The sequence below is a fragment of the Clarias gariepinus genome, chromosome 6 (assembly GCF_024256425.1).
Source record: "Clarias gariepinus isolate MV-2021 ecotype Netherlands chromosome 6, CGAR_prim_01v2, whole genome shotgun sequence".
NCBI classification, from domain to species: domain Eukaryota; kingdom Metazoa; phylum Chordata; class Actinopteri; order Siluriformes; family Clariidae; genus Clarias; species Clarias gariepinus.
Genome location: NC_071105.1, coordinates 22,292,462 through 22,320,370, shown reverse-complemented (window position 1 = coordinate 22,320,370; position 27,909 = coordinate 22,292,462). Strand labels below are relative to the sequence as shown.

At 37.6% G+C, this 27,909-nt stretch overlaps 2 protein-coding genes across 2 annotated transcripts; one reads left to right on the top strand and one right to left on the bottom strand.

The window, feature by feature from the left end:
* Positions 1–1,090: 1,090 nt before the first annotated feature.
* Positions 1,091–8,801, top strand: igsf8 (immunoglobulin superfamily, member 8). Its single transcript, XM_053499622.1, has 7 exons — positions 1,091–1,175; positions 1,348–1,466; positions 4,435–4,815; positions 4,919–5,371; positions 5,918–6,328; positions 6,951–7,376; positions 7,633–8,801. Exons 2-7 carry the CDS (start codon positions 1,391–1,393, stop codon positions 7,764–7,766), a joined length of 1,881 nt encoding a protein of 626 aa, XP_053355597.1. The 5' UTR covers positions 1,091–1,175; positions 1,348–1,390; the 3' UTR covers positions 7,767–8,801.
* Positions 8,802–14,219: 5,418 nt separating this feature from the next.
* Positions 14,220–27,112, bottom strand: soat2 (sterol O-acyltransferase 2). The gene is made up of 16 exons (XM_053498908.1): positions 26,897–27,112; positions 22,089–22,232; positions 21,904–21,962; positions 21,613–21,764; positions 21,470–21,520; positions 21,246–21,353; positions 20,873–21,155; positions 19,527–19,602; positions 18,821–18,905; positions 18,660–18,705; positions 18,417–18,546; positions 16,748–16,845; positions 16,116–16,214; positions 15,852–15,987; positions 15,143–15,288; positions 14,220–14,914 (listed from the first exon to the last, which is right to left on the bottom strand). The coding sequence occupies exons 2-16, from the start codon at positions 22,186–22,188 to the stop codon at positions 14,858–14,860; spliced, it is 1,626 nt and encodes a 541-aa protein (XP_053354883.1). The 5' UTR covers positions 22,189–22,232; positions 26,897–27,112; the 3' UTR covers positions 14,220–14,857.
* Positions 27,113–27,909: the final 797 nt, after the last annotated feature.

Below are 27,909 nucleotides of genomic sequence, written 5' to 3'. Positions count from 1 at the left end.
TTGCACAAGTCCATATAGTCTTCTTCTTTTACTTTTAGCTGCTTCCTTTAGGGCCAGTCGCAGCGGACCATTTACATCCATTTAACACTGTCTACCTATCTGTCCCTTGTATCTCCTCTTGGGCCTTCTTCTTTTCCTGGCAGTTCTATCTCTAACATTCTCCTCCCCAGATACCCTTCATCCCTTCTCTGCACATGTCCAAACCATCTTAATCTATCCTCTTTAACTTTGTCCAAAAACCATCCTAGCTGCACTGTCCCTCTAATATATTTATTTCTTAATCCTGTCGATTCTTGTCACTTCGAACACAAATCGCAGCATCTTCAGTTCTGCCACCTCCAGCTCTGCTTCCTGTCTTTTTTGTCAGCAGCATCGTCTTCAAAACAAACAACATTGCTGGTATCACTACCATCCATATAGTGATTTTTTTTTTTTAGGAAATTAATTGTCCAGCACTATTAAGATAATTACTGTACATATGACTGATAACTTTAAAATATACGTATGTATTTTATATATAATTATTGGTTAGATGTTTTGGAGATAAAGTCAGAGATGTGGTTTGGACATGTTCAGAGGAGAGATTGTGAATATATCGCTAAAAGAATGCTGAGGTTGGAACTGCCAAGCAGGACGTTTAGAGGAAAAACATTTATCCAGGTTTATAGATGTAGTGAGAAATGACATGAAGTTAGAGAAAAGGGATGCAGAGGAGCGGGTTAGATGGAGGCAGATGATTCGCTGTGGAGACCCCTGAAAACGAACAGCGAAAGACAAAAAGAAGTAAGAAGAAGTCATTAGTGGCTCTATTTTGTTAGTAGCATAGGGGTTATAACAGTTTTATAACAATTCTATAACAGTTGAGGCCTCATGGCCCTTGAAGACAGTGTGTAGTGTGAATGAGGGCGTGGTCATCCCGCTTAGACGTGCTGAATGAAAAACTACCTCCCCGCCTTTGATTTCTTTGGCTAGCAGCAACAGTGACGTCATCACGTTCGGTTCTTATTGGTTGCTTTTAGGGTCAGTTATCTGCTGACCAGTAGATTTGCAGCCACAGCAGTGAGAGTTTTACTAGACCCGCCTACCACCCTGGAGCAGACGAGCTGGGATAAACATAGGAGAATCACACGCCTTCGGAGGAGATTATAATTATACACTCGATCAGAAACACTCAGGTTGGGACGTGACCGTATTTGAATGAGATGTTCATAGATATCTGTCTATCCATATACACTTGTTTAATCGTGTAACTTGGCTTGTTCTAGTAGACTAACGCGTTGGTTTAATATTGTGTGTGTGTGTGTGTGTGTGTGTAAATGCGGTTTCTTAACGTGGTGTTAATATCAGTGCTATGGCTATGCGTGTCGCTGTGGAAGGCAGTTGGGCGTGAATGGGAGAACTGGGAGAACTGGGAACCAGCATGGCACGGCGGTGGAGAAGGATAGTGCTGATTGTCCTGCTGTGGGGTGAGTCTGATATCATCTCTAACACGTTTATACCCGTATATGTCCTGAATTTATCTCACAACATAGCTTAGTGTTTATACACACACACGCGCGCGCGCGCGCACAGTAAAGTCTGATCTGATCGATTTTCTCTGACTGATCTCAGTTCGCGACTTTCTTACGAAAAATCCTTAAACAAAACGGGCTTATGAAGTCGTGTAAGGTTCAGTCTTATCATAGAAACCAAACACACCATCGGCCGGAGGAGGTTTACAGTCCAGCTGTGCTGGTTCTACGAGTTACATTTAGATTTACATCAGACGCGTTTGAGCAAGAGCTCATTAGAATGGCTTTCTGGGTCACACACCCCTAGTGGTCGCGCCCTAGAATTACATCATGATCCGCTTAGCGGCCTGACTGTACCTGTATTACTACTCCTCTGTAATTATGCTTTTGGCTGAGCCGCACGCAACTTGCCACAGGTTTTACCCGAGATACACTTCCTAATACAATTTAACCCAGCACTGACCAGCATTGCATCCAGTGGCTGGGGTTTGGACATTGGGAGGGAATTGAACCCTTCCACATGTACTGTTACACGTATTCCCACAGATTGGTGGTGTACAGGTGTGGGAAAACCCTAACCCAGCACTAGACAAACTGCATGTAATCACAAGACCACCAGTCTTGTTTTTCAGGTTATGGGCGTCAGTTTTGTACCGCCTCCACCCAGGTACTGTAATTAAAGTAATACAGGTTCACAGCCAGATAAGCGCAGATGCAAATAAACTGCATTTCCAAATAAGGGGACGCTTCTAACAGAGCTGACAGAACGCAAACAGAGCACTGTGTGTGTGTGTGTGTGTGTGAGTGCGCACATTGAGGCACAAGTGAGTCATCAGTAAACGAATGTTTAAGATAAGGATTACGACATATTCGGAAAATTAGATTTTACCTTTTAAGAGAGTACAGGAACTTTTTTTGGATAGTTTTCAAACTAATTAGATAAAGTACATTACAGGAATGGCAGGAGGTATGCTACAAGAGTGGACAAAATACAATATTATAGTTGTGTACTATAGTTATGTATTATAGTTATATATTGAAGCTATATTTTGCACAAGAGTCAAGTGGCATTATCATTCATTTGTTGATTTAATTTTCCATCCCAGATGACAAATAACATATTGTGCAGCTCTTAGTCTGACATAATTGGTTACTAGTGTACTCTGGTGGTGAGAACACCACTAGTTACTACTTGCATAAAGCATAAAGCGCTTTTGTTAAGAAGCACAGTCCATGCTTGCTTTGTGGATTGGGCTGCCAAGAGGGGTTCTAAGCATCGGGGGGAAATTGAGTAAACATATTCACAGTCAAGAAACAGGCTAAAAGTCATTTCAAAGCTCAATTTAGACCACAGTTACACATATGCATACAGTGATCAGCCATAACATTTAAACCATTGACAGGAGAAGTGGAAAACACTGATAATCTCATTTGTGTGGCACCTGTCAAAGGGTGGATTGGAAGTCGCAAGTGTAAGAATCTAAGCAACTTTGACCAGGCCTAAATTGAGATGGTTAGATGACTTATGGGCTGTTTCTATTAGCTGTTATTATTTACCAAAAGGAGTCCGAGCAAAGACAACAGGATCGTGGACATCCAAGGCTCATTAAGCTATGTGGCCCTTCTGGGCTGATCCCAACAAAACAGCTACCCCAAAAAGGTGAATGCTGGCTATAGTAGAAAGGTGTCAGAACACACAGTCTATCGTAGCTTGCAGCATTCAAGGCAACACCACTGCAGACTGTCAAAGTGCCCATTCCGACCCACTGTTCACTGCTGAAAACACTTGCGTTGGGCAAGTGAGCTTCAGAACTGGACCATGGAGGAGTAGAAGAATGTGGTTTGATCTAATGAATGACATTTTTTTTTACATTATGGGATGTCCAGGTGTTTGATTGTGTGTAATCAGGATACACTGTGGGAAGAAGGCAAATTATCAGAGGGAGTCTGATGCAATGGGCAAAGTTCTGCTGGGAAACCCTGAGCTTTGGAATCCATGTAGATGTTAATTTGTCATGTACTTCCTATCTAAACATTTTTACACTACACCATAAAAACTTCATGACCACAGTATTCTCTTAATTACAATGGCCTCTTTCAGGAGAATATATATATATATATATATATATATATATATATGTTAATATATATTTATATATATATATATGTTTTTCTTTTTTATTGTTCTCTAGTAATCTTTTAAGGAATGTGACAGTTTTAGGAGTTGACGTGGCCTCTCAGTTCCTCAAATCTCAATCAGAGATTCTGAGGTAATCTGTGGGACAAACCGGGCAAACAAGTCTGAATCCAGTGTGTTTAACAGTCAATATTAATCATAACTACCTAGAAATGAAGAAATTCAAATGAACTACATAAGACCACATAATCTAAATGTAATTTTAATATGGTAATCAAATGAGTGACTGATTTCTTCAGCAACCCAGTGTTCCAGACAATCTGTCTCTTAGACCAAGGCCAGGGTCACTTTGTGTGTAGAATTAGACATTTTTTAATGAATTTAAATGCAAATTCTTCGCAAGCCACTTACTTTTTATAATATTTTATACAGTACAAAGCAGAACAATATAAAATTAACATAGCCGAAACTAAAAACAAAAGGGGTTCCTCTATCTTGGAATCAGAAAGATCACACGAAACTCCAAAAATAGCAATGATAGGAAAAGACAAAAGTGCGGTTTGCAAAGAGCAAAATGTTTAAGAAGGTATGTAAATGTTAAACTCGACAGAGTGGACTAGGCCTAAAGGTATCTGTGAATTATGTAATAAACCAATGTTTTATATCTATTTCCAGTGAATATGCAAAGATTGCACTCACCTCTCTCTCTCTCTCTCTCTCTCTCTCTGCTTCTCTCTCTCTTTCTCACACACACACACTCATTCACTCTGTGTCATGATCTTCCAGAGCTCCAGTGCACCGTGTGTCGTGAGGTGACTCTCCCACCAGGTCCACTGTACCGTGTAGCAGGGTTCCCCCTGTCTCTGCCCTGCTCTGTTTCAGGCTATGAGGGTTCAAGGACACAGGACTTTGAGTGGTACATGTACCGTGAGAGTGCGAAGGAAATGCAGATCGGCGTGGCGTCTACTAGAGATAGTGGCTTTCCCTATGCCCCTTTCCAGGGCCGAGTGAAATCAGGAGAAATTCGGGTGGAAAGGGACTCGGGTGACAAAGCCAGATTGGTGATTCAGAGACTTCTTCTGGAAGATCAGGGACGTTATGAGTGTTACACCCCAAGCACTGATACACGATACCAAGGCACCTACAGTGCGTCTGTGGATGTCAAAGGTAGCCTACATGGTCTCAGAATGCAACCATGTGTCTTTTATATTACCTTTATTTATTAGTTACAGTATATAGTTATTATATTTATTGTATTTACCATTTTCAGTGATTGCAGACACGCTCCTGATAACCCACTCTCAGGTTCTGAACGGCCAGCCTGTCATAGAAGGCACAGAGCTTCAGCTGACATGCACTGCCTCTGTCCAGTCAGCACAGCACACACATTTGTCTGTCACGTTCGGAATGCGAAGCAGCACAGGCTCTGGTTCTTTAGGCCACAACCTAAAGGAAGTTATCTCTATTGACCGTGAGCTACGTGTAACACCTGGCCGGGGAGGTTCTTATGAGAAGAGATATAATAATGGTGAGATTTCCATGGAGAAGAGGAGTGGACATAAAGGAGGGGACCTTTACACTCTAAAAATAAGCATGCTGGCCTTGGAGGATTCCGGTTCATATTTTTGCGAAGCAGTACAGTGGATCTTGGACCCTTCAGGCCAATGGGAACGCATCGCCCAGAGGACCGTGGAACTGGGAACTCTCTCTGTGAAGCCACTTGGTAAGATCTTAGAATAATTCTAACTTTCACTGAAAAATCTGTTTTTTTAAATAGTGCTTAGAAAACCCAAATGGTCTAAATACCACTACTGTAATATATATATTTAAAGGAGACTTTTCAATCAAGGGGAATGACATTATGAGGTCTGCACTTGATCGTGGTTCTTATATAATGATGCCATCCAGCAATGTAACTGGGTTCAATATCTGATCCAAGACCAATGTTTCCCTGATAATAGTGAAATTTAGTACCAGATTGGTGCCGACCAAGATGTCATATTGTTTCATTGTACTTTTGTTTATATAAAACCATCTGTTATATATTTATTAAACAGTTAAAAGGGTCGCTGTAGGTATCCTGGTTGAAAGAGTTAAAACCTTACTTTTTAGTTTAAGAAAATTGTTATGCAATTTATATAACTTTATTAAACATCTAGTCCTTGCACTAAAAATATCATTTATACCACTGTTATGTTACCATGCAAAATGGCAAATTTAAATATTAGGCCTGGCTAAACAATACATGTGTAACACTTGTTTGCTGCAGCGGACACTCTGTCTGTGAGCACAGTGCCAGTGGGTGAGGTGGCACTGCAGCCCGGGGCCCCGCTCAGTCTCACCTGTCTAGTGTCGGGCGCGGGTTCATGGAATCACTCAGCTCTGCTGGTGCAGTGGTTGCGACGTGGACCGGCAGGAGGAGTGGAGGTGGAGGTGGCCCGCATGAGTCCAAATGGAGTGGTGAGCTGGGGCGATGACATCAGCAGTGAAGGAGGGGGCAGCATGGAGAAGGGGGCAGAGGGGAGATTTTCTCTGCGGCGCTTCGCCACCCACCCAGTTGATGCTGGACAGTACCGCTGCTCTGTGAGTGTGTATGCCGGGCAGCTCAGTCCAGCACCGTCCAGTCCTGCTACACTTACTCAGAGGTCTGAGGGTGTAATGGTCAGCCTTAAGAGTAAAGGTGAGTGGTGCTGAGCACAGACGTTGACAAACATATCCAGAGGATTCACCTTAAACGGCCAATGTGTATAGAGAAATTACAGAATTTGGTATTCTTCATCCAGCACAAAAAGTGCAGACAGGAAAAATAATCAAAGTAAAATAATTTTACTTCTTTTTGTCAAGTTCTTTGCTTCTGAGGGAGACCAAACCACAGCAAAGCCTTTATAAACTGGCTAGATACTCTGACAAGCAAAACTCACTCATAAGTCTTTCATCCTCCCAAAAAAAACTTTATATCATCTTATTTATTAATTTAGTTTATTGCCTGATTTCCTCTCTAATTTAGTTGTATCCAATTATGGCAATTAGTGGCTCTAATCCCACCCCCTCTGAGAGAGCTCAGCCAATCAGCTCGCACTAGGCCCCCGGCTGCGAGAGGCTACAGCATCACCCGCAAATTAAACTAACGATCCCTGAATGATAGGGAAATCATCTTATAATACCTCTTGCCTCCTGAAGGCAACTAGTACCTCCTCCAGTAATATCACTTCTGCTGTTTGCACTGATTTTATTTACACAAAAATCTAGTTTGATAAATGAAGCCTAAGTTTAAAATGTCGATTCTCTCTTTGTTGGCACAGAGGCCAGTGTTGAGGCCGTCATCGAGTTACAACATCGGCCACTCCTGAAACGTGGGAGTACCGTCGCCTTGCTCTGTAACGTCTCCATTGTGGCCACAGGCCCCTCTCAGGTAGAAGTGCAGTGGTGGCAGAAAAAGTGGGATCTTAATGGGAAGGGGGACAAGCCCCGAGTGCCTGCCGCAAGTAGCATCCTCGCAACACTGACGTATGATGGAATTTCTCGTATTTACACTGATGAAAGTGAATTGAGCGTGGACCGTATTTCTGCTGGGACCTTCAGACTACGCATCTTTTCAGCACATGAGGATGACCAAGGAGATTACCAGTGCCAGGTGGTAGTATGGACCCAGGACTCCACCGGAAGCTGGTACAAGACAGACGCCAAGGCGAAGTCAAACACAGCACATCTATATTTATATGCACGCGGTAAGTTTAAGGAAGTATGTGACAGTGTGAGTTTGTATCTGTCCTTTCCTGTTTCGTATTCCCTTTTTTTGTTACATTATTTATTTTTTTTAGATTTTTTGTTAATTTTGCTATTTTCTAACCGTTGCGCATAAAATTAATTGAAGAAGAAATGGCACTATTTTGGCAGACATTATATTGCTATTGTTTATAAAATAAGAGACAGTCTGAAGTGTTGAGCTGCAATATAACTATGTTTCTCTCTCTTTTTGCCTAGTTATTGACCTTCTTCTTATACCCCTTGTGGTTGGTGTTTCATCTGCCCTGTTTGTGGGCGTGGTAATCATTGCCATGGTAACGTGCTGCTTCATGAATCGACTTGCCAGGCAGCGCTCCAAAATAAGGAGGTAGGAAAGAGGCCAGATTCCTTGCAGTGATAACAGACTGTTTATTACTGATCAACTGTATGTGTGTATATATAAAACTAAGAGTGTACTTGGTGGAGAAAATGAAGTATACTGACTTCTGCTGGCATGTTTGTGAAAGGGTATTAACTTTATGAACACACTCATATTGTGCCAACAAAAATTATGTTGGGAATAAACTGTAAGCGTTTAAATTTGAAGGATTTAAATCACGTCAGCTGTATATAGTGGCTTTTGTTTGTTTGTTTGTTTTGTGTCAAATGATGGACCAATTTTTGGTGTATGTATATTTTTTATAAATGTAATATGTTTAACAAATGTGGTTTTTGGTTTAAGAAACCATATATAATGTTCCTATATAGCATGTCATAAATGTTTCACCGTCATTTTTATGACGTTTGTGAAACAATGAAAACTAAGCAAAATGTTGCACTGACTTCTGGAGAATAGAAAAACACGCCCTTTCAGGTACTTATACACTTATAGCCCACACACAGTCCACACACTCTGTACTGTAATTAAGCAAAGCCTAGATGGTAGGAATTAGTTTACAGTGGGTGGAATAAGCTAAACACTCCCAACATCCCAGCAATTTTGAAATCATCTTGGAGCCACTGAATGAATAGAACCATGGCACTACATTAGTAGAAGTTAGTCGTATACTGAATTACGCTAGCAGTGGTAATACAAAATGTAAAAAAAATTCAGTAACCATAAACAAAACTAAACCACTTGAAAAAAAATTGAAAATGCTGATAAATGTAATCTGGTTACTCTGCTGAAAGGCTGAGGGGTGCTCCCCATACACTGCAATAAAGCAGTACTTGTAAGTCACAGAATTTATGCTGTCAGAAATTCAGAGACACTAATTAAAATGCTGCTGCAGGTCAGGTCAAACTAAACTTGAATAGATGCCAAATTCCCAGCCAAATTGGCAGCACCAAGGTGGGTTAGGGACCAGCGCAATTCTTTTTTTCTTTCTTCTTAAAATGGTATTTAGGCATGATTTCTGTTTTATTGTTTTATTGTTTTGTTTTGTATGCGTTGCACTGCCATAGAATTGGTACTGTGAAATGGATTCCTTTTAAAATACATTAATGCTTTGTGTTGTACCTTGTGTGAATAAGGAGGATTGTTATGCATGCATAAGTTTTTCCTATTACTGCTGCTTTTTTACATCTCATATAGGATTTAACCACAGAATTTACAAACATAGAGAAACACAAAAGGAGATTATGGCTTAGGTCACGGATATGGGGAAAAAAGACAAAGAGGACATGTACCTGTAGCACTTCTGTTCCTTTTTGGATAAATGAATCTGATTTCTGTTTTCAGCATGATATAGGAAATAAAAATACCTCTTATCTTTAAATACATTTGGAAAGTTACTTAACACACATTGCAGTTGCATGCTAAAATGCTTTGCAGTGTTTGTCATATAAATCTTTAAGCGGATTTACCCTCTTACCTAGCTGGATCATGTGTCCATTTCAGTGGTCTAGCTGTCTATTAATCCTTATGTTTACAATATAACTATAAAAAATACTTACAATATATTAAATGTATTCTCCCTGACTAAATTCATCCTATACTGTTCTGGATTTATACTGCTGGAACAGCCTAATCTTCATTTTGTTTTTCATTGTTACACTCATGGTTGCTGGTGATTCTGCATGGTTTTGCATGGACAGGCTTTCAGCCATGCCATGCAAATATTGGGTTTCAGGAGTAGTGCATCTAAAGTCATGTAGGCACAATTGAATTTAGAATGTACTATGTATTTTCTTTAGTTTTTATGTTAATTATAGAGATTATGAAACTGTCATTTTTGTTTAGTTTTGAAAGTAATTTTTGGGAATTTTGTAATTTAATTAGATGTCACTTCATTTTGAAAGTGTCGACAGTGAACTGTAATTATTTTCATTGTTAGTGTCTGCTTGCCCCCTGAGGTTTGCTTTAGGAACATAAATAAGTAATAAAAACAAGATGATAAAAAACTTACAAGTTGTTGAATTATGTATTAAAGAAGTAAGCGATTGATTCAAATAATGCAATAAAAAACATTTGTTAAAAGTATATGCCAATTTCACTTTCTGTGATCTTTCATGGTTGGTCACAGCCACCCCTGAGCTCTGCCCAACTGCATTTATTGTTTCTGTTTCACTCTTTCTTGTGTAATTACATTTATTAATATATACATATATTAACCACATATACTATATATACAGTCTATAGTCTGTATAATTCATATTTTGATTAGTAACATATGTCCCTTACACTGTTTCCTGGGTATCCTGTTTTTTCCTACTTTTTTTATGTCTTACATGTAGGTTTTGCACGGTGACATAAATAATTCATAGTTAATTTTGCAGCAATACTGTGGATGCATTTTTCCCCGAAAAAATAGTTTAGAAATATATAAATAGAGTATAAAATATAGATGTTTCTTAATTTAATAGAAGAATACTATACAACTAACTAAGCTAAAAGAATATATAAAACATGAGTCTAAATAGTCTAAACATTTTAATAATATGCCCTTTTCTTTTTGTTAGTTATTTGTAATTTAATAATCCAAACTCCAGCTTTATATTTTACTATAAAGCCATTTATACCATAATTGTATGAAATTTGTATATACCTCAAAAAAAAGTTATCAATATAATTTAAGCAAAATGACTATTTATACCATCAATGCTAGCTACATAATTAGAAGTAGATGCTTTAAACCAATTATTTTATCAGTATTCCCATCACTTCCCACAGTTCTGCTTTCTCACTTCTACTTCTTGTTGTTTTTTTTTCTTTATTTGTTGGTTTTCAAACAAGTAAGTTCTCCCTATTTTGAAAAGCTAGACAATACAAAATACACTTCCACAAATTTAATATGCTAGTGAAATTGAGCACATTTGGTTCCTACTATAAGGTTGTACACTATTCATCAGAGGTTTTGGGTAAAGTTCTTTCTTTTGAGATTTGACATTTTAATGGATGTACTTTCAGCCTTCAGGAGACTGAATCAAAACTCAAGGAACTGCCTGTCTTACTTTACTTATAACTACATCCATGGACATGTGTAACAAGCCTGTTAGCAAGTCACACTAGTTATTTTAAACATGACCATTATTACACTACAAAACAGGCAACGTTCAGTGTGATCATTTGGGACAAATTTCAAGGCATTCAGCCACTCAGACTGACAGACCAGGTTGTAGTAATAAGGCAATAGTCATTTTAACTGAAGGGAACTGCTCCAGTAAAAACTAATCTAATGTGATCTAATATTTATTTAAAAAAATTAAATTAATAACCTCCTATATTCAGTACAGATGCCTTGTGACATTCTTGCTTAAAAATTCTTGAGTAAGTTCTTGTGAAATCCTCATAAAGTGATAATGAATAATTCTTATTAAGGTTTTCACTTTGCTTATAGGAATTCAGCCAAATTTTCCCATTGTTCAGAAGTTTGTGAAATGGGGAAAATAATATTCTTATGCAACCATGGACACTGAGCAGAAACGTCACTCCTAACTCTAGTTGCTAAGTGATTATTCATGAAGATACAACACTCCTGTTAAAACATGAAAGAAGGTAGATCTAATAAAAACAACTTCCTGCTGCCGTAAAAGGAGCACAACAGAATAGCACAGAAGGTCCCACCTACTTACCTATTGATCTCTGGAGAGACATGGCTACATGCCAAAGAACAAGGAGAGTTCCTCTGATTAACCAAGGATTATAACGGTTATCCTAAACAACGGATTTGTTCTGGAAACTAGTATCTAAGTGTAACAGAGATAAAAAACCTGAATTTTTTTGTCCCGTGGAGAAGACTATCAGGACATAATTTTAGGATGTTTTTGATGACAAGAGCTCAAACGGTTCACAGAAAGAAAAAGAAAAACTACAGCAGCTAACTGACCTGGTTACTGATGACCAGCATTTCAGGGTCATATCATTTAGTGTCCTGTACAAATAGCCTCATGGTTTATGGTTTTCATCAGTCATTCCTACTCACCGGCTCTGTCCTGTCATCAGCCAGACAACACAGAAATGTATTTGTGTCAAATTACATTTTATCGCTTGAGAAAAGTTTTTTGAAATAACAGGACATTTTTGCTTTTTCTTTTCTCACATGGTATTAACACAAGGAAAAAACATCTGGGAATGATACAAAAATTTGCCATTAAATTATTCTGTTTACTGATATTAAAACCTGTATATATATTTGATATGTAAACATACAGCCACTTAGATTCAGTTAACAAAGCCAATCCTTCAACCTAAACTCTTTCTGACAGGCAAGATTTCTTTTCCTGTGCCTCCATCTGACAAGCAATGATGACTAGCGATGACATTGATATGACTAAATCTCATGTACTGTAAAATTGTCAAACAAGCATGGAGCAAACCAGGGCAGGGACGGAAGACAGGGACCCATCAATTTCTGGTGTACTACTAACATAGTAACCTGGTAACAAAAACTACCCTCTTCTGCCTAAATGAGCTCACAGAATTGTATACATCCAGAAGATTCTCACTGCTTCAGCGGCTGTCACTTTTTACATACCTATGCTCAAAGAGTAACTAGCTGATTAGCAGCTTTTAAATAAACAAGAAAACTGCATGATTATGTTTCTACCATATAAATGATTACACAATTAAACAATGTTTCTCAAACTAAGGGATGGTGCCAGGGGATGGGATTCCATTGTTTGGGGATATAGCACTACTGTACATTTTTGCCCTGAGTTAGTCAGTCTGTTTTTGGGCACCACCAGCAAACTAGAAATGGTGGACCTGAGAGCTGGAGTGTATGGCTCAGAGAGATAAGGTTGTGGAATGAATGGCTTTGTGAGTGAAAAGTGAAATTTATTCTTAGAGAATGGATGTAATGTGTGCATAATTCTTTGTTAGGATTAAGGACTCCAGTAGCTGAGCTTTGAATGTGTTGGAGTTGTGGTTTTACCAAAAATACCAAAGAATAGGAAATTACAGTAGTCTAAGCATGAGGTTATAGCTTCAACCAGGGTTTCAGTCTATTCCAAACTAAGCATAGGTTAATGTCAGGCGATGTTGCTGTAGTTATAAAAAGTGATCAAATCTTTTTGTGAGCAAATCTAAAATTTATGCAAAAGTGTTTCAAAAATTATTCTTAAATTATAAACCTTTGACAGAGATGCTTTAAATATCAAATAAATTAGTTTTACTTTCAGGTTTTTAAAGATAACTGTTTAAAAATAGAAAAGTAATGTCCGTGTTTATTATAAATAAATTCAGTTTACATGGTGCAAGCAAAATCACACGATGATCCATCAGAGCAAGATGTTGGCATCAGAACATTTTTGTCCTGGATGTTGTGAGGTAAGTCCTCCATGGATCATTTATTTGGCCAACGCATCTAATGGATGCTTGATAAGGCAAGACAGCACCTTAAACTCTTCGGCATGTTCATCAAAAATTATTTCTGAACAATGTTCTGCAGTTTGACAAGTAACAACATCCTGCTGAAAGAGCCCACTGACATTAGGAAGTATTGTTCCAATTAAGGGGTATACTTGGACTGCAAAAATGTTTAGGTAGGTTTTATGTGCCAAAGTAACATCAAAATATTTGCCAGAAACCAAGGTTTTCTAGCAGAACATTGCCCCAAGCATCACACTGCTTGCCATCTTCCCTACAGTACATCCTAGTGCAATTGTTTCCATGGTAAGCCTCACACACATGCACCCAGCCATCCATTTTATGTAAAAGGAAAATCTGTTTCATCAGATCAGCCTACTTTCTAGTTCTGATGTTCACATGTCCATTGTAGATGATTTTGGTGGTGGACACGGGTCAGCATGGGCACCACTTTTGGTTGGGACTAACCACAGCATACTAATGGAGATATTCTGGCCCAGTCATCTACCCGTCACAATAAGGTCCTACCCCATGACAGGTGCTATTGTAATAAGATGATCCATGGCATAAATACCTTTAAATTAAAACCAAATTACAAGCTCCCCAAAATAATACATTTCAGTTTAAAACTAGCCAACCTACAATTAAAATTACTTTTAAGTATTACATATTGCATATATCTAGTACATTTGCAGGAAAACCTTATACAGTAACACTGTGCAATTGTCAGATTGTGCTTGTGTGACTAAATATTCCTAATGTGTGGAATTTTAGAGAACTTTCAGAGCTCTTTCTTGGTTATACCATAATGTTGTCCTAAAACCCAGCAGAGATTAACTGATAAACATTAATCCTACTTCTAACTGGAAATATAACATCATTATAAATAATATTTTTTTAAATCTGATATTTGCCTATTTAAGAGCTCTTTTTTTGAGAGTTTTAATTATAATTTACTCTCTACTGTAAGTCATTCAAAAAAGAGTGAGAATAAATAAGTAGTGCAGTAGGAATAAAGAAACAAGAAGCCTAGAAATAGAAGAATTCTTTTATATGGAGAGCAACACCTCCCAGAAAATGATGCTTTCAGGCCCTTCTCCCTTGTCCTTATACAACCACAAAATTAAAAATTGGCTTAGAACTGTGATTGGACAGTGATTGCATTTCCCAGTGGCACTACAGCAATGTATTATAAAAGTGAATTATGGGGAATTACATCATTTCGGCTTTAACTCTTAAACATGCAAAACCAGATTTATTGATTTTTTTTTTTTTACTGAAGATGATGTAAGAGCAACATAGGTTTTGCTTTTGCATGTGGCAACTTGTCTGCATGTCAAAATATTGCTTGAATCAATAACTCCTACTGCTGGTCAGGTTAAAAATTACAGGGAATTTTGGGAACGTTTATGGATGATGCAATAAAATGTAGAGCAACGATTGAGTGGATATTTAAATGTTTCTAGAATGAAGACATGTGTGACTCCAATATTCCAATAACAGTCTAAAGGATATGGGTGTGATGATCAGGTGTCCAAAAACCTTTTGTGTAGCATGATGATGATGATGCTGATGATGATAAACACAGGCTGTATATTGGCTTTACCTTTGTCTAGCCATCATATAAAAAACACTGTTGCATTATACTGTGACAGCAATAGATAACATTAAACATTATCCTTTATAACTACATGTCCAAGATCTTGGCGTAACCAACTCCCAGAATCCTGTCTGAATGGTGGAGAAACACACACACACACACACACACACACAGATATCAAATTCAATCTGCTCCTCCAGCACCATCAAGTGGCCATAACAGAACTGCTTCTTTTTTTGTTTTGTTTTACAAAAATGTTGTTTACAACAGGCATAAAACGTACTAATATGATCTAAAAATTTGCTATACAGTAAACATTAAATTGTAACAGTCAGTCTGGTAGTGGTATTGTGTCTTACCCCAGTGCGCGGGCAGTGAATCTGAGCATACCATTCCAGACAATATAGGCACACCTGCACACCTTGGCCAATGAACAGACAGGTCCACATGATAATGTTCCAAACAGGACTCTTGCGCTTGTCATTGAGGGTGAAGTTGAAGACCACTGTGATGGTAGATATATGCTATTTTTACTGATATAAATGTCTCAAAAAGCTGCATTTAAAAGTATTGAACGTTCACCTATTACTGTATGCACAAATCACTTTTTAGTTAATTTTAGATCTTCGATTGGGCCTCAAATGTGCATGTACAAAAAAACAAAACAAAAAAAATCTTTTTCCATGTTTATATTGGTCTTAAACAAGCTAATTACACCCCTTTTGTGACACCATACAAAAAGATACCGCATAAGCTGTTTTCTGGTGGGGTGTTTTTCACCATTAGCTCATTTGTATAGCACACTGAAGTGTTGTTCAGATAAGGAATGAAACAGATGGAGTTTGAGGTACTAAATATTCATTATCTGAGGAGTGTTTCAGCTGGAGCATTAAACGAGACACTTTGGGGGACTTCTGTGACCTGTATTAACCTGTTACTGAAATAGTCAAGTATGGGTTATAGTAAGACAGGTTTTAATCTCTGTTATTTATGAGGTACGGAAAAAGTTCCTTTAACCCAGGAAGGGAAGTGCACATTTGTGAGGTACTTTGTTGTGTGATGTCTTACCTCCAATAATTGCAAACAGACAGAACATCACAGGGTAGAAAAAGCCAAAGGCCATGGTAAAGGCATATTCATGAACAAAAGCCGAAACCGCAAACACAGACAGCGTGGCTACTGAACGGAGACGATGGCCCGATAACTGAGAGAAAGATGATGGGGAGGGGATAAGAGAGATTAGCAGAATTTAGTTTTTTTAATGTAGAGCTTTGGACAGACAATATGTAGAGGGGATAATTACAGATACTTTTAAGATATAAAGTGTCTTACCCAGAGGAAATCCCGGTAGGCATAATAATAGAGCCAGTCATGCACCACAACGTTCCAGGTGCGGTAGTAGTTAGCAAAGGAGGTAGAGTTCCACCAGTCCTAATCACAGGAAAGGAAAGAGATATTGGGATTGTTTTATTGGAATGTACACAATCAGATTTTTTATACATTTCTGGTGACTTGGGGAAAAAAAACTTCACATGGTGAAACTGTGACATTTCATTCTACACATACCTATGAAATCCACAGGTTTTCCTGAACTAAGTAAACATACCGTATATATAAATCCTAAATGTTTGCACGCATCTTAACAAGAAGTATGTTTACAGCATTAATCCATTTACAACAAATGTAAAAAGGGGGGAAATGAATTCATTAAACTGATCAAAGTCATAAATTTGTTCATTCTGTGAGGAAAATACACTTAGCTAGCAAGGTATCTTTAAACTCCAATTACTGATGCATTTGTTAAATTGGTTCATTGCCTGACTTTTGCAGAAAGGTACCTTAAAAAAATTAAGCCGCATTTTTTAGATCTTGTTAGAATTCAGCTGCACCAACACAGATGGGTTTTCCCAGACCACCACACATACAGTATATAATTAAGTCTAAGAGTGGAGGAGATTTCATACTTTATAAAACATCCGATCAGCAAAGCGCAGCATCTCAGCAAAGGCATTAAGCCAACAATGAAGAAAAGCAAAAAATCCCAGTAGGAGTATTAGCATACCTGAGAAAGACAACACAAACACATGCACTTATTTTAAAAGCGATATAAATATGCATTATAATGTATAAGACAGGATACAAAAAACTAATAAATAAAACGTTATCAAGAGGACACACAATAATTTGTTTTCATAAGACTCTGTTGCAGAACTTTGGACAAGTGTGTGCAAACAGTCCCACAAACACACACAGATATCTTGCTTAATATTTTGTGGAACAGTCTAAACAGTTCTATTTTATCTCTTTTATGTATGACTCCTCTGTGCATACAGTATTTCTACCCACTTACTCGTGTAAATGTGTGGCAGAAAGGTAGAGACCCTAAAGAGCAGAAATACAGCACACTGCCTGGCATCAAAGGTTGCATTTCAGAGGGAGTATAAAGACTGGACTTAAAAGAAATGGAAATGGGAAAAAAAGAATTAAAGGGGTAAGAAGGGAAGCACATAAAGCGATGAAACAACATGAATAGCGCCCACTGTACAAGTTCTGATCTTAAGTTGCAACTGTAAATGCAATCAAAACCACAGTACATGTGGCCAAACAAAATATTAAAGTGTGTGACTCTTTTGTATGCGCACCCTCCTGTTTTTATATTTTGAAAATATTGTTAAATATATTTACAGCGCTTTGTAGCATGTATACAGTGTAGCACTCTAATACAAATTACATTTACAAGGATTAATAATACAATTATACAATAATACAATAAATCTAATACAATTACATAATACAAGGATTATTTATGTTTTTTTACTTGAATAAAAATAAGCAGAATATATAGGCACATTTGGACAGCAATACTAATTCCTTTGTTTTGCTTTAGACTGAAGACTTTTGTGTTTAAGATTACAGGATAAATTTGAGTTCAATTTCAGCTTTTATTTCCTGACATCGAACAGGTTGGCCAAGAAACCAAAAGCAGCTGTAGGATAGAAATGGGAGCTGCGAAGATAGACCCTGTGAGTGACATCACCAACAAACCTCACAACACAGTGGTGGTCGTATCACATCCCACCTTTTAAAAAGCAGAACTAACACCTATTAGCAGTCAAAAGACTAGCTTGCAATTTACAAAAAATACAGAGACAAGCCACAAAAGGGACCAAGATTAACAGTGATGGAAAAGCCAAAGTGTGGAGAAATAGAGTTTTATCATGATCCAAGACTTCCATGGCTGTTTCTGGAACAGGCTCATTAATCTTTAGTGATGATGTAACTCGTTGTGGTGGCAGGAGAATAATTTTAGACATCTACAGAAACATTATCTCTGCAGGTTTACAGAAAAATGCATCCAATTCAATTGGGAGGAACTTCATCATGCAGCAAGACACTGAGCCAAAACACACTGCCAACACATCATTTGGGGAAAAAATGGAAGGCTTTAGACTTACTGTAAGGCATTTTGACTTCAGAAAGAAGGAAGATGAATACAATTGTTTGGTAAATGTTTGGTTTGGGTCGTCAGCTTTGTGCAGTTATTACAAGTTATAAAAAAATTTTGTGTGTGTGTGTATGTGTGTGTGTGTGTGTGTGTGTGTGTGGGTCAAAGGTCTATGGTACAGTACATACCTGGCAAGGTTGAGTGAAACACAGCCAGAACCAGAGTGCGTCGGCTGAAAGGCTGATTGCTCTCATTCTTATACACAGGGATACACAGACGTACCAGGATAAAGTAGAGGTAAAACGTACTCCCCAGAATCTACAGCAGAATGGTTTGAAAGAATAAAATATATTATTTAATCACAAAATATATAAATAAAGTCAGCTTTAATGTAACATGACTGATATCAGTAAAATCTGAAACTGTGTCACCATTGCAAAGTTCCTCGCCACATATTTCCATCTGATATAAGGGTTTCTAAAAATGAAAACCATTAAACATATTGAATTTGTCTGATATTATCCATAATGCCAGTGGCCTTTGAGAAGTAAGCAGACTGATATAATGATAAACAAATGTGAGGGATAACTACCGAGGATACGTTTCTCTGTAGATCAGAGTTGGGCAAAACAGGAAGTACAGATAGCTGGAAAGAGTAGGGAATGTGGCAGCTTCATCTGGAACATACACATAAAAACATTTAGATTTTCAGCATGATTTAATCCCAACACAGTATTTTTAAAGCCCATATTTTGAGGATTGGTCAGATGTATTGCTGTATGTTTAATCCTACATAATTCTTAAGCACTGTATACATTCAGAGTTTCAGTTCTTTACAGTAATTTATGCTTGTCAGGGTCCTTGGTCCTTGTAACCTTGAAGCCTATCCTGGGTATGCTACACAGAAATACAAGCTGGACGGGATGTGATTACAGGACACAATGCACACACCTGCTCTCTCACAAAAATCACTAATTTACCAACAATCAAATACTCAATACTGTCCATGCGGATGTGGAAGATTGCCACAGAGATACAGTACAAACATACAAAATTCTGCACAGATACCAATCCAAGCCCATGATTTAACCAGACACCCTGTGAGGTGGCAATCTCATCTACAAGGGGTTTAATTTTTGTTTCTGTACGTCCACCAAATTCTTCTAGACTAAGTGTTCGGTGCTTTTAAAGGCTTGCTCCTAGCATGTTGGAATCAGAGGACATCTGAGGGTTCCAGAAGACTTAATTAACTACAAGGTGTGCTTAGGGTGGTTAGCATGCAGGTTAAGCAGTATTACCTTTTTTTGGTTTGGATCTTAGGGCTGCCACCACTGTTTCGCGAATAAAGGAATAGCTCTTCATCAGGAATCGTATCTGGTATAAAGCATCCAATAAGGTCAGATTTTATCCAAGTCTTCAACAAACATTATCTAACTAATGTAATTATTACACCATGACCAAGTTCCTAAATACATGTTCCTAAATACCAATATTTGCAATTTTGTACAGCACTATGGAATAATTCAACATGCACGCTAATGTGTCTCAAAGCGTATGGATACACCTTAAATACGGATAGACTATGATTTTTATAGTTTTTCAGAACTTTATATTTCACTTATATTTTATATTTTCTTCTAGATGTCTAGATGAAACCCTTAAAACATGGTGGCACCATCCTTTTTTAAGTGATCAAAAACATTAGAACATGGGGGCAAAATGTTTTGGGTCATAAGTAGATAATTTCTTGGTAGATCCGATTCAAGCAAACTGAGTGCAGTTGTGGTAATGGCATGGCTGGAGCTTGCATGGCTGCTTTTGAAACAGGATCACTAATCTTTATTGATGATGTCCTTATAGTAGTAGGATGCTTATTCCAATACCTCGCTTTCCTACAGATTGAGTAGTCTGTTACCAAAAGTACCACCTTCTAAGTTATTTAATAGATTTATATGTAAAAATCAGCTAATAAAAGCTAAACATTTGATCTGTTGTCACATTTTTTTTTAATCTCAAACCACTGTGTTGTCAGAAAGAACTATATACTTTTAAGTCTATTTGAAAATCTGATAGGTTTCTCCTGTCAGTAAGCACTTATTAAGCACAGTATTCCCTGACAGAGTGAATAACTTTTATAGACCTTGTATCTTTTGCTCTGATTATGATTATCTTTTGACTCATTGCTTATCTCAATTATCTTTCCATTCCCCAATATGACTATATACTATATTTATAATTCTCTCTAAAAGCTTAAGTTTCTCTCAAAGAGTTTTTCCTTATCTTTTTCTGTTCACCTTCTGAACTCTACTGTAATCATTGATTCTCTTTGGATCCTCTTCGCTGATTGGACCAATTATATTTTGAATTGCACTATGCACAAGGACGTACTGTACATGTTCTTTAACTAAACATGAATTTTTTATTTTCTGTGGGTGCTTGGGTTATCTGTATTGTGGAGAATACTGAATAATATATTGGAAATTTAAACTTTTTTCATTAACCTAATATCAGCAGTAAATGGCTGGGTAACCATTTGATCATTTCACAAATGAGGTTGCACAAACATCTATCCTTGTTACGTCACAGAGCTGAGTCACATATAAATAAGAGCATGACAATTGTGATCATTGTGTTCTCAAAATACCTGTTCAAGGACAATGATAAGGCGTGATGCTGGGGGCAACTGATAATGCAGGACAATATACATAGGAAAATACCCCAGCACACTCATTTGAGTTGCCAACAGAACCAAAGATGTTACTATTGATACTGGCATCTTCCATTGGGAGTGAGTGTGCAGTTCCCTCCACTGGCTCAGAATAAAGTATGGTCCAAACAGGGTGTAAATGAACATGACAAGCCAGGCCCATATGACAGTGCCCAGCTGACCAAAGGCATAGAAGAATAAGTCAAAGTCTAGAACCAGCCTGAAATAAAGAAACAGTATATGCAATTAAAGTGTTTGCACTGTGTTTTGATAATAAAGAAATGTCAAGGTATAGATATGCCAAACCAACCTGCCCTGGTCAATGTAGTCGACTGCCAATGTGCTGATGATGAAGAGGAAGAGAGCAGCAACGAACATGTGATAAATGGTCTGGATGTGACTGATCTCAAAAAGTTCGCTAAGGAAAGAATATTTTTAATAACACTTTAGTACAGATGTTTTCAATTGATGTATGAATTATGAACTGTACGTCTGACATATGGTCATATAGTATACATTTTTATTCACACTTACTCAAGTATGGACTGCCTGGCCACAAACACCTTTCCATCCTCCATTCTATGTCTAAAATAAAAAAAAAATAATTTAATGGATTTATTAATTTATTTATTTTTGCATTGCTATTGAAAAATCATAATTACATTGTATGAGTTTACCTCCTAGCTTTTCCATCAGACTTTTGGTGTGTATTGTCAACTGCATTTGAATGTGCACCTTTGGAGAATGATTGCAATTTGTCTGTAAGCACTTTGTCCAACACTTCACTCATCTGAGCGTTTACTTGCTCAATGACCTCTGCTTTTATTCGCTGTTTAGGGAAGAGTGATATATCAGCGCGTGTTCCGAGGACACAGCTTTTGAAGCTGATAAGGGGCACCAAGAACTGTAAGGGTGTATACTAACTGACAGGTTTTTATGATCTCCTGACTTATACAAACCTCTCTTACCTCTAAATTACTTGTCCATTGAAGCATATTTTCCAAAGTCTGCTCTGGGTGTTTGGTACCTACAAACAGTCACAAAACTTTCTGCTTACTGACTATTATTTATAAAAAACACTTTACCATAATAATACAGTTATGTTTATATTTTCTAATAAGTGAAATACTGTATGAGTGTGATTAATACTCACCCTGTCTGACAGACCGTTTCTCTGTTGGAGAAGGATTACTATGGGATGCCAAGCTACTGGCACGATGCACCACATTACTGCTTGTCTTGCTAGCTGCCATGGTTATTCTAATTCCGAAATGCTTCAGTTTGATCTGAACTGCATCTGGGGAGCAAAAGAAAAAAACTGGCAAATGTATTTTCATTACCATCATACAAAAAAAAACATATAAAAGTAAGGTAAAAAAAAAAAAGTCTGTGCAAATGTGGGTTGACCCTGCAGCATATATTTATTTACATACACTGGGTACGGAAAGTATTCAGACGCCCTTAAATTTTTCACTCTTTGTTATATTGCAGCCATTTGCTAAAATCATTTAAGTTAATTCTTAAAAACACAGAATTGTTGAAATTTTTGCAGATTTATAAAAAAAAAAAACTTAAATATCACATAGGGATACATGTGTGGAGAAAACCAGGCACTGCTCATTATCTGTCCAATACAGTCCCAACAGTGAAGCATGGTGGTGGCAGCATCATACTGTGTTTTTAGGATAACTGGTTGCAATTGAGAAAAAGATGAATGCGGCCAAGTACAGGGATATCCTAAATTAAAACCTTCTCCAGAGTGCTCAGGACCTCAGACTAGACAAGACGATGACCCTAAGCACACAGCTTCACAACAACTCTGTAACTGTCCTTGAATGGCCCAGCCAGAGCCCTAACTTAAACCCAATTGAGCATCTCTGGTGGGACCTAAAATGGCTGTCCACCAACGTTTACCATCTAACCTGACAGAACTGGAGAGGATCTGCAAGGTGGAATGGCAGAGGATCCCCAAATCCAGGTGCATCTTTCCCAAAAAGACTTATGGCTTTATTAGATCAAAGGGGTGCTTTTACTAAATACTGAGCAAAGGGTCTGAAAACTTAGGCCCATGTGATATTTCAGTTTTTCTTTTTTTAAGAAATCTATTTTTCTGTCAATATGGGGTGCTGTGTGTACATTAATGAGGGAAAAAATTAACTTAAATAATTTTAGCAAATGGTTGCAAGATAACAAAGAGTGAACAATTTAAGGGGTCTGAATACTTTTTGTACCCACTGTATATTTACATTGACCTCTGGTTACCTTGGTGTTATTCTGAGTCATTGTCCCCAGTTGTCAAGATTAGGTTATCACATAATGTAAACAATGTTTAGTATATGTTTAAGCTTAGCTAGTGTACATTGCTTTTTTTTCCAGATAACAAATAGATTTGTCCTGTTTGACTGTGTGTCTGAGACAGCACATCATATTGACATATAGATTAAAGAGAAAGGACAGTGACAGAGTATCTTACCCCTTAGCCATTCAATCTGTGTTATTGCTGTTTAAATCTTGCTTGTATTTTATTTTAATATTCTACATAAAGTGTTGTTAATAGACAACTCATTCTTACATACGTTTAATCATAGTTTTTGATACCATACATGTGTTAATGTCATGGCAGATAGATAGATAGATAGATAGATAGATAGATAGATAGATAGATAGATAGATAGATAGATAGATAGAAACAATAAACTATACTATAAAAAGATGTAATTGTACCTTACATAAATTAATACAGGATTGCAGATGTTCTATAGTAATTCATTTATTTTAGTTTATTAACTACATTCTGGGAACACTCTGGAGGTGGCAGGGTTCACAAAGAAATACCAAAAACAATCAACCTGAACGCATGATTTGGACACTAGAAGGAAACCAGACAACTTGGAGGAAACGCATGTGAACAATAGAGAGAAAATGTAAAACTCTACAGAGCTCAAAATCACAACCAGGGACTCTGGAGCTGTGAAGTAGCTACACTACCTGCTGCACTGCGCAGCCATTTGACACCGATCAGCCAAAACATTAACACCACATAACATTCCCACATTAACATTGATTATTACTCAATCACTTATCATCTATATCTTTTATCCTGTATTCAGGGTCGCAGGGGCCTGGAGCCTATCCCAGGAGACTTAGGGCACAGATGGGGTATTCCCTGGACAGGGTTCCCATCCATCGCAGGGCACGCACACTCACACATTCATTCACACACTATGGGCAATTTTTGGGAACTCCAATTAATCTAACCTGCATGTCTTTGGACTGATCCCGGAGGAAACTCACCAAGCACGGGGAGAACATACAAAGTCCATGCACACAGACATGGAAATCGAGCCTGGCCGAGAATCTAACGCAGACCCTGGAGGTGCAAGGTGATAGTGCTAACCATTACACCATCGTCCCACCCAACATCGATTATTATCATTAAAAAAAAAAAAGATTTTGTCTGTACATTGGTCAGAACTCGCTATTTTAATTATATCTTGATGTTTCATACATTATATTACACGAAACCAGTCTCAGAAAACTTTCTCTGTATGTTTGTCTGTCCAGTCAGATTTTGTCATAGCACCACTCAAAACTGGCTGAACAGAAATTATTGAACCTTTGCCAGTCTGTCAGTATTTGCCTGTTAAACCTGCATCATAAATTCATTCTAATAACTAATAAATGTTATAAGTGAGTATAAGTGAAGTTATAAGCAGTTATGTGCCAGATTATGTCTCAGCATCTACAAAATTACAACCTTAGAAAACAGGCAGATGTACACTGCAAAACTTTAACTGGATAAATGTTGAATGAATTAATATTGTATTGTTGGCCCAACTTCTTACAGTGCTATTTGTTGAGACAACGGGTAACATGGTGCTCTTGAAAGACACAATAAACTGAAAGACTAAATAAACGACTGACGCTATCAAACTGCACTAAAGACGTGACAATTGTCATTTTTTGGACTCTTTATTCTGGGAAAGTATTTTTTGTTTTTTATAAATTTGGTTTCAGTTAGTTTACGGGTATTTTAGACAGTTAACGTTATAAATGTGAGGCCTGTGTGTGAGGCTCCCTGACATTACTGAGGTGAATTTAGCTAATGTTATGCTTCATGGTACTGCACAGGAGTTAAGGAGCTTAATGTTCATAACAATATTAAAGTTCAAGAAAAACCCAGAATTGTTTTGGTGGTATATAGCCTCATTAATATATTTTATTTTTTAACTACATAGATATTTTGTGCAATTTATCATCTTTGTCTTTACAAGACTGCACTTGTTCTCTTTAACCAGAGCTCTCCTGTGGATGATTGGGTCAGAGGGGTGATAGTTGGTCAACAGAAGGAGCACGAACAAGGTGTTGGAGGGTGCTGTAGTCCTAGAGGGCCTGGGTGACTATGCAGCAGCTTTGGACGGACTGGACGGACACCTATAAACCTATTGTTTTTATAGAAAAACAATCACTTACAACCAACTACATCAATGGGTTACAATGAGAGACAACTTACTTTATTGAGTAGATGAAAAGTGGGAGTAAGTCATAGAGAAATATAATTAATTACAGTACAATTATACGTCCATTATATAACAGTAAACTGGTGACAGGATCATGGGCATCCAAGGCTCTATACCCATGGAGACCAAAGCCCAGCCCATCCAGTCAGATTCCACAGAAAAGCCAAGCGCCTCAGCCCACTGTGGACGACGCCCGGCAGGCATTTAGCCCAAGGCTCCAAACCCAGACTCCAAATTCCTCAGATCCCAATCCTAATTTGGAATACATCGGACAAACAAGCCTGATCCACAGAGGCCCAACCCCACAACCCACAGTACTCAAAGTATCCGTCTCTAATATCCTGGTCCCAGCATACCCCAAGGGGCCCTACTGAGTCACACTCCAGGGATCCCGACCTGTGTCAGTGGCACAACGGGAATCCAATACTTAGATATTTATATGTTAATGTTTTTAATGTTATGTATAATCGGTGTGTATTCAGTGCCATGTAAGTATTTATAGCGTTAGCTTAATTTTTTCTATAAAGACAGGATGAACCTTATAAATGCAGGGTATTAAAAAATAATTTGAAGAATGAAGCAGCTTACAACTGAACTTTCACTTATTTCATTTTATGAAACTTCAAAATTCATGGTCACCTTAATCACCATCACATGTGAGTCTCAAGTATTGCTTCAAATTTGAAAGCCTAGATTTTTGTAGAAAGTCTTAAAAAAAAGGACCCAGCATGTAAATGTGCCTGTGCACAAATTGAGGTCCTTAAATACATGGTTTGCCAAGATTGGAGTAGAAGAACCTACTAAACACCTTTAGGATAAACTGGAACATTGACTGCACACCACACCTTCTCATCAGACATCAACAGTGCCTGACCTTACTAGCCTTACTAAAGCCTTCACAGACTATTCAAGGTTATAATAATATATATTATATTATAATATTATAATGGCAAAGGGAGAACTAAACCTAAAAGGGAATGTTTCAAATTTAGAACAAGAACTTGTGGGTGTGATGGTCAGATATATCTGACATACAATGTACAGTATATTTAGACCACCAGGTAGATAAACTTTCTTAATTATGACTTATATCAAGCTATTGTTTAATGTACATTGTTACATTAGGTACATAAATTCGCCATGTATATAAATTTAGGTAAATTTCAGAGTTTCAAATGTGCAGTGCAAGAATGTTAATACCTAAGTTCACTTTGGACTATGGCATGACAGGAGCATTTATTATCAAAAATTGCTTATTACAAAGGCTATGTAATATATTAGGTTTTCAGGTTGTGAAAGAGAGAGAGAGAGAGAGAGAGAGAGAGAGAATATGTATGTTGATTTGTTGGATAAGAGTAAAAGTATCTTTCTTAGACATTTGAAACAATCTTTACTTACATCTACTTACATCTAAGCAGTTTAGAAAGATATTTAAACTCACCTTTACATAAGCTTCTTCCTCTTGGTCAAAACCTCCACATCCTTCTATCCGAACACCATGATTATCTGGTGTGTTTATGTATGTGTGTGTCTTTGAGAAGTCTGGCCCTTGATTGCCTATCCTCAACTTTGTCCTGTGTCCCAGGTCCACACGATGGCTCAGCTGTAGTCTCTCCCAGTGGGCGCTACATATTCCCTCTTTTATTGATCTGTTTGAGAACCCGACCCCATTTTAGTAACCTTTGCTACTAAAGGTACATTATACTCGTGACCACAAAAGACCTTTTCCCACTTTTTCTGCTTCCTGATTTCTCTTCCTTATCAAATGTTTTTAGAAATTATCAAAAAGGCCTTAAGAAATCAAGGGCTTGATTGTATTATCTACAATTATCTGAGTCTTCAGGAACAGAAACAATGCATGGACTGCCTTTGTGTACTCTGTTAAGAAATTTTTTTTTCAAATAGAGAACACCTCCAACAATCGTAACAGTCATGCTGTACGGCTGTTGCTGTTAATGTCAGTTTTGAATATGTTTGGACTTTAGAGCCATTTTCTCTCTTTATGGCACCTTTAATAACCATTATCTATCTAAGGTTTGCTTGTGTATTGAAAGAGGAAGTTATTAACAAAATCATTTACCTAATGCAATAAGATTTTAAGAATAGGAATAGCATAATTGTAATGTTGAAAACAGAAATTAATATTGATACTAATAAGGATAGTAACGGTTGTAAATAAGTCAGAGATTTATTTAAAACAGAGGGATTAAAAGTTAAATGCATTTATGCCAAGTCTGTATTTATTACAGTATGTCCCATTTCGACAGCCAGCTTGTGTCCTCTGAGTCTGTATATTATCAGCATGGTTCTGTGTTTGGTCTAAGGCACTCTGTTCCTTTATACTGCTTTTGTGTCATTCTCACTGTCAAGGGGCTTACTCACTGCCAGATAGTAAAGTTATAGGGAATTATTGGATTATAAATTTATGCAGCAGTGGTGAGACTGATTTAGGTA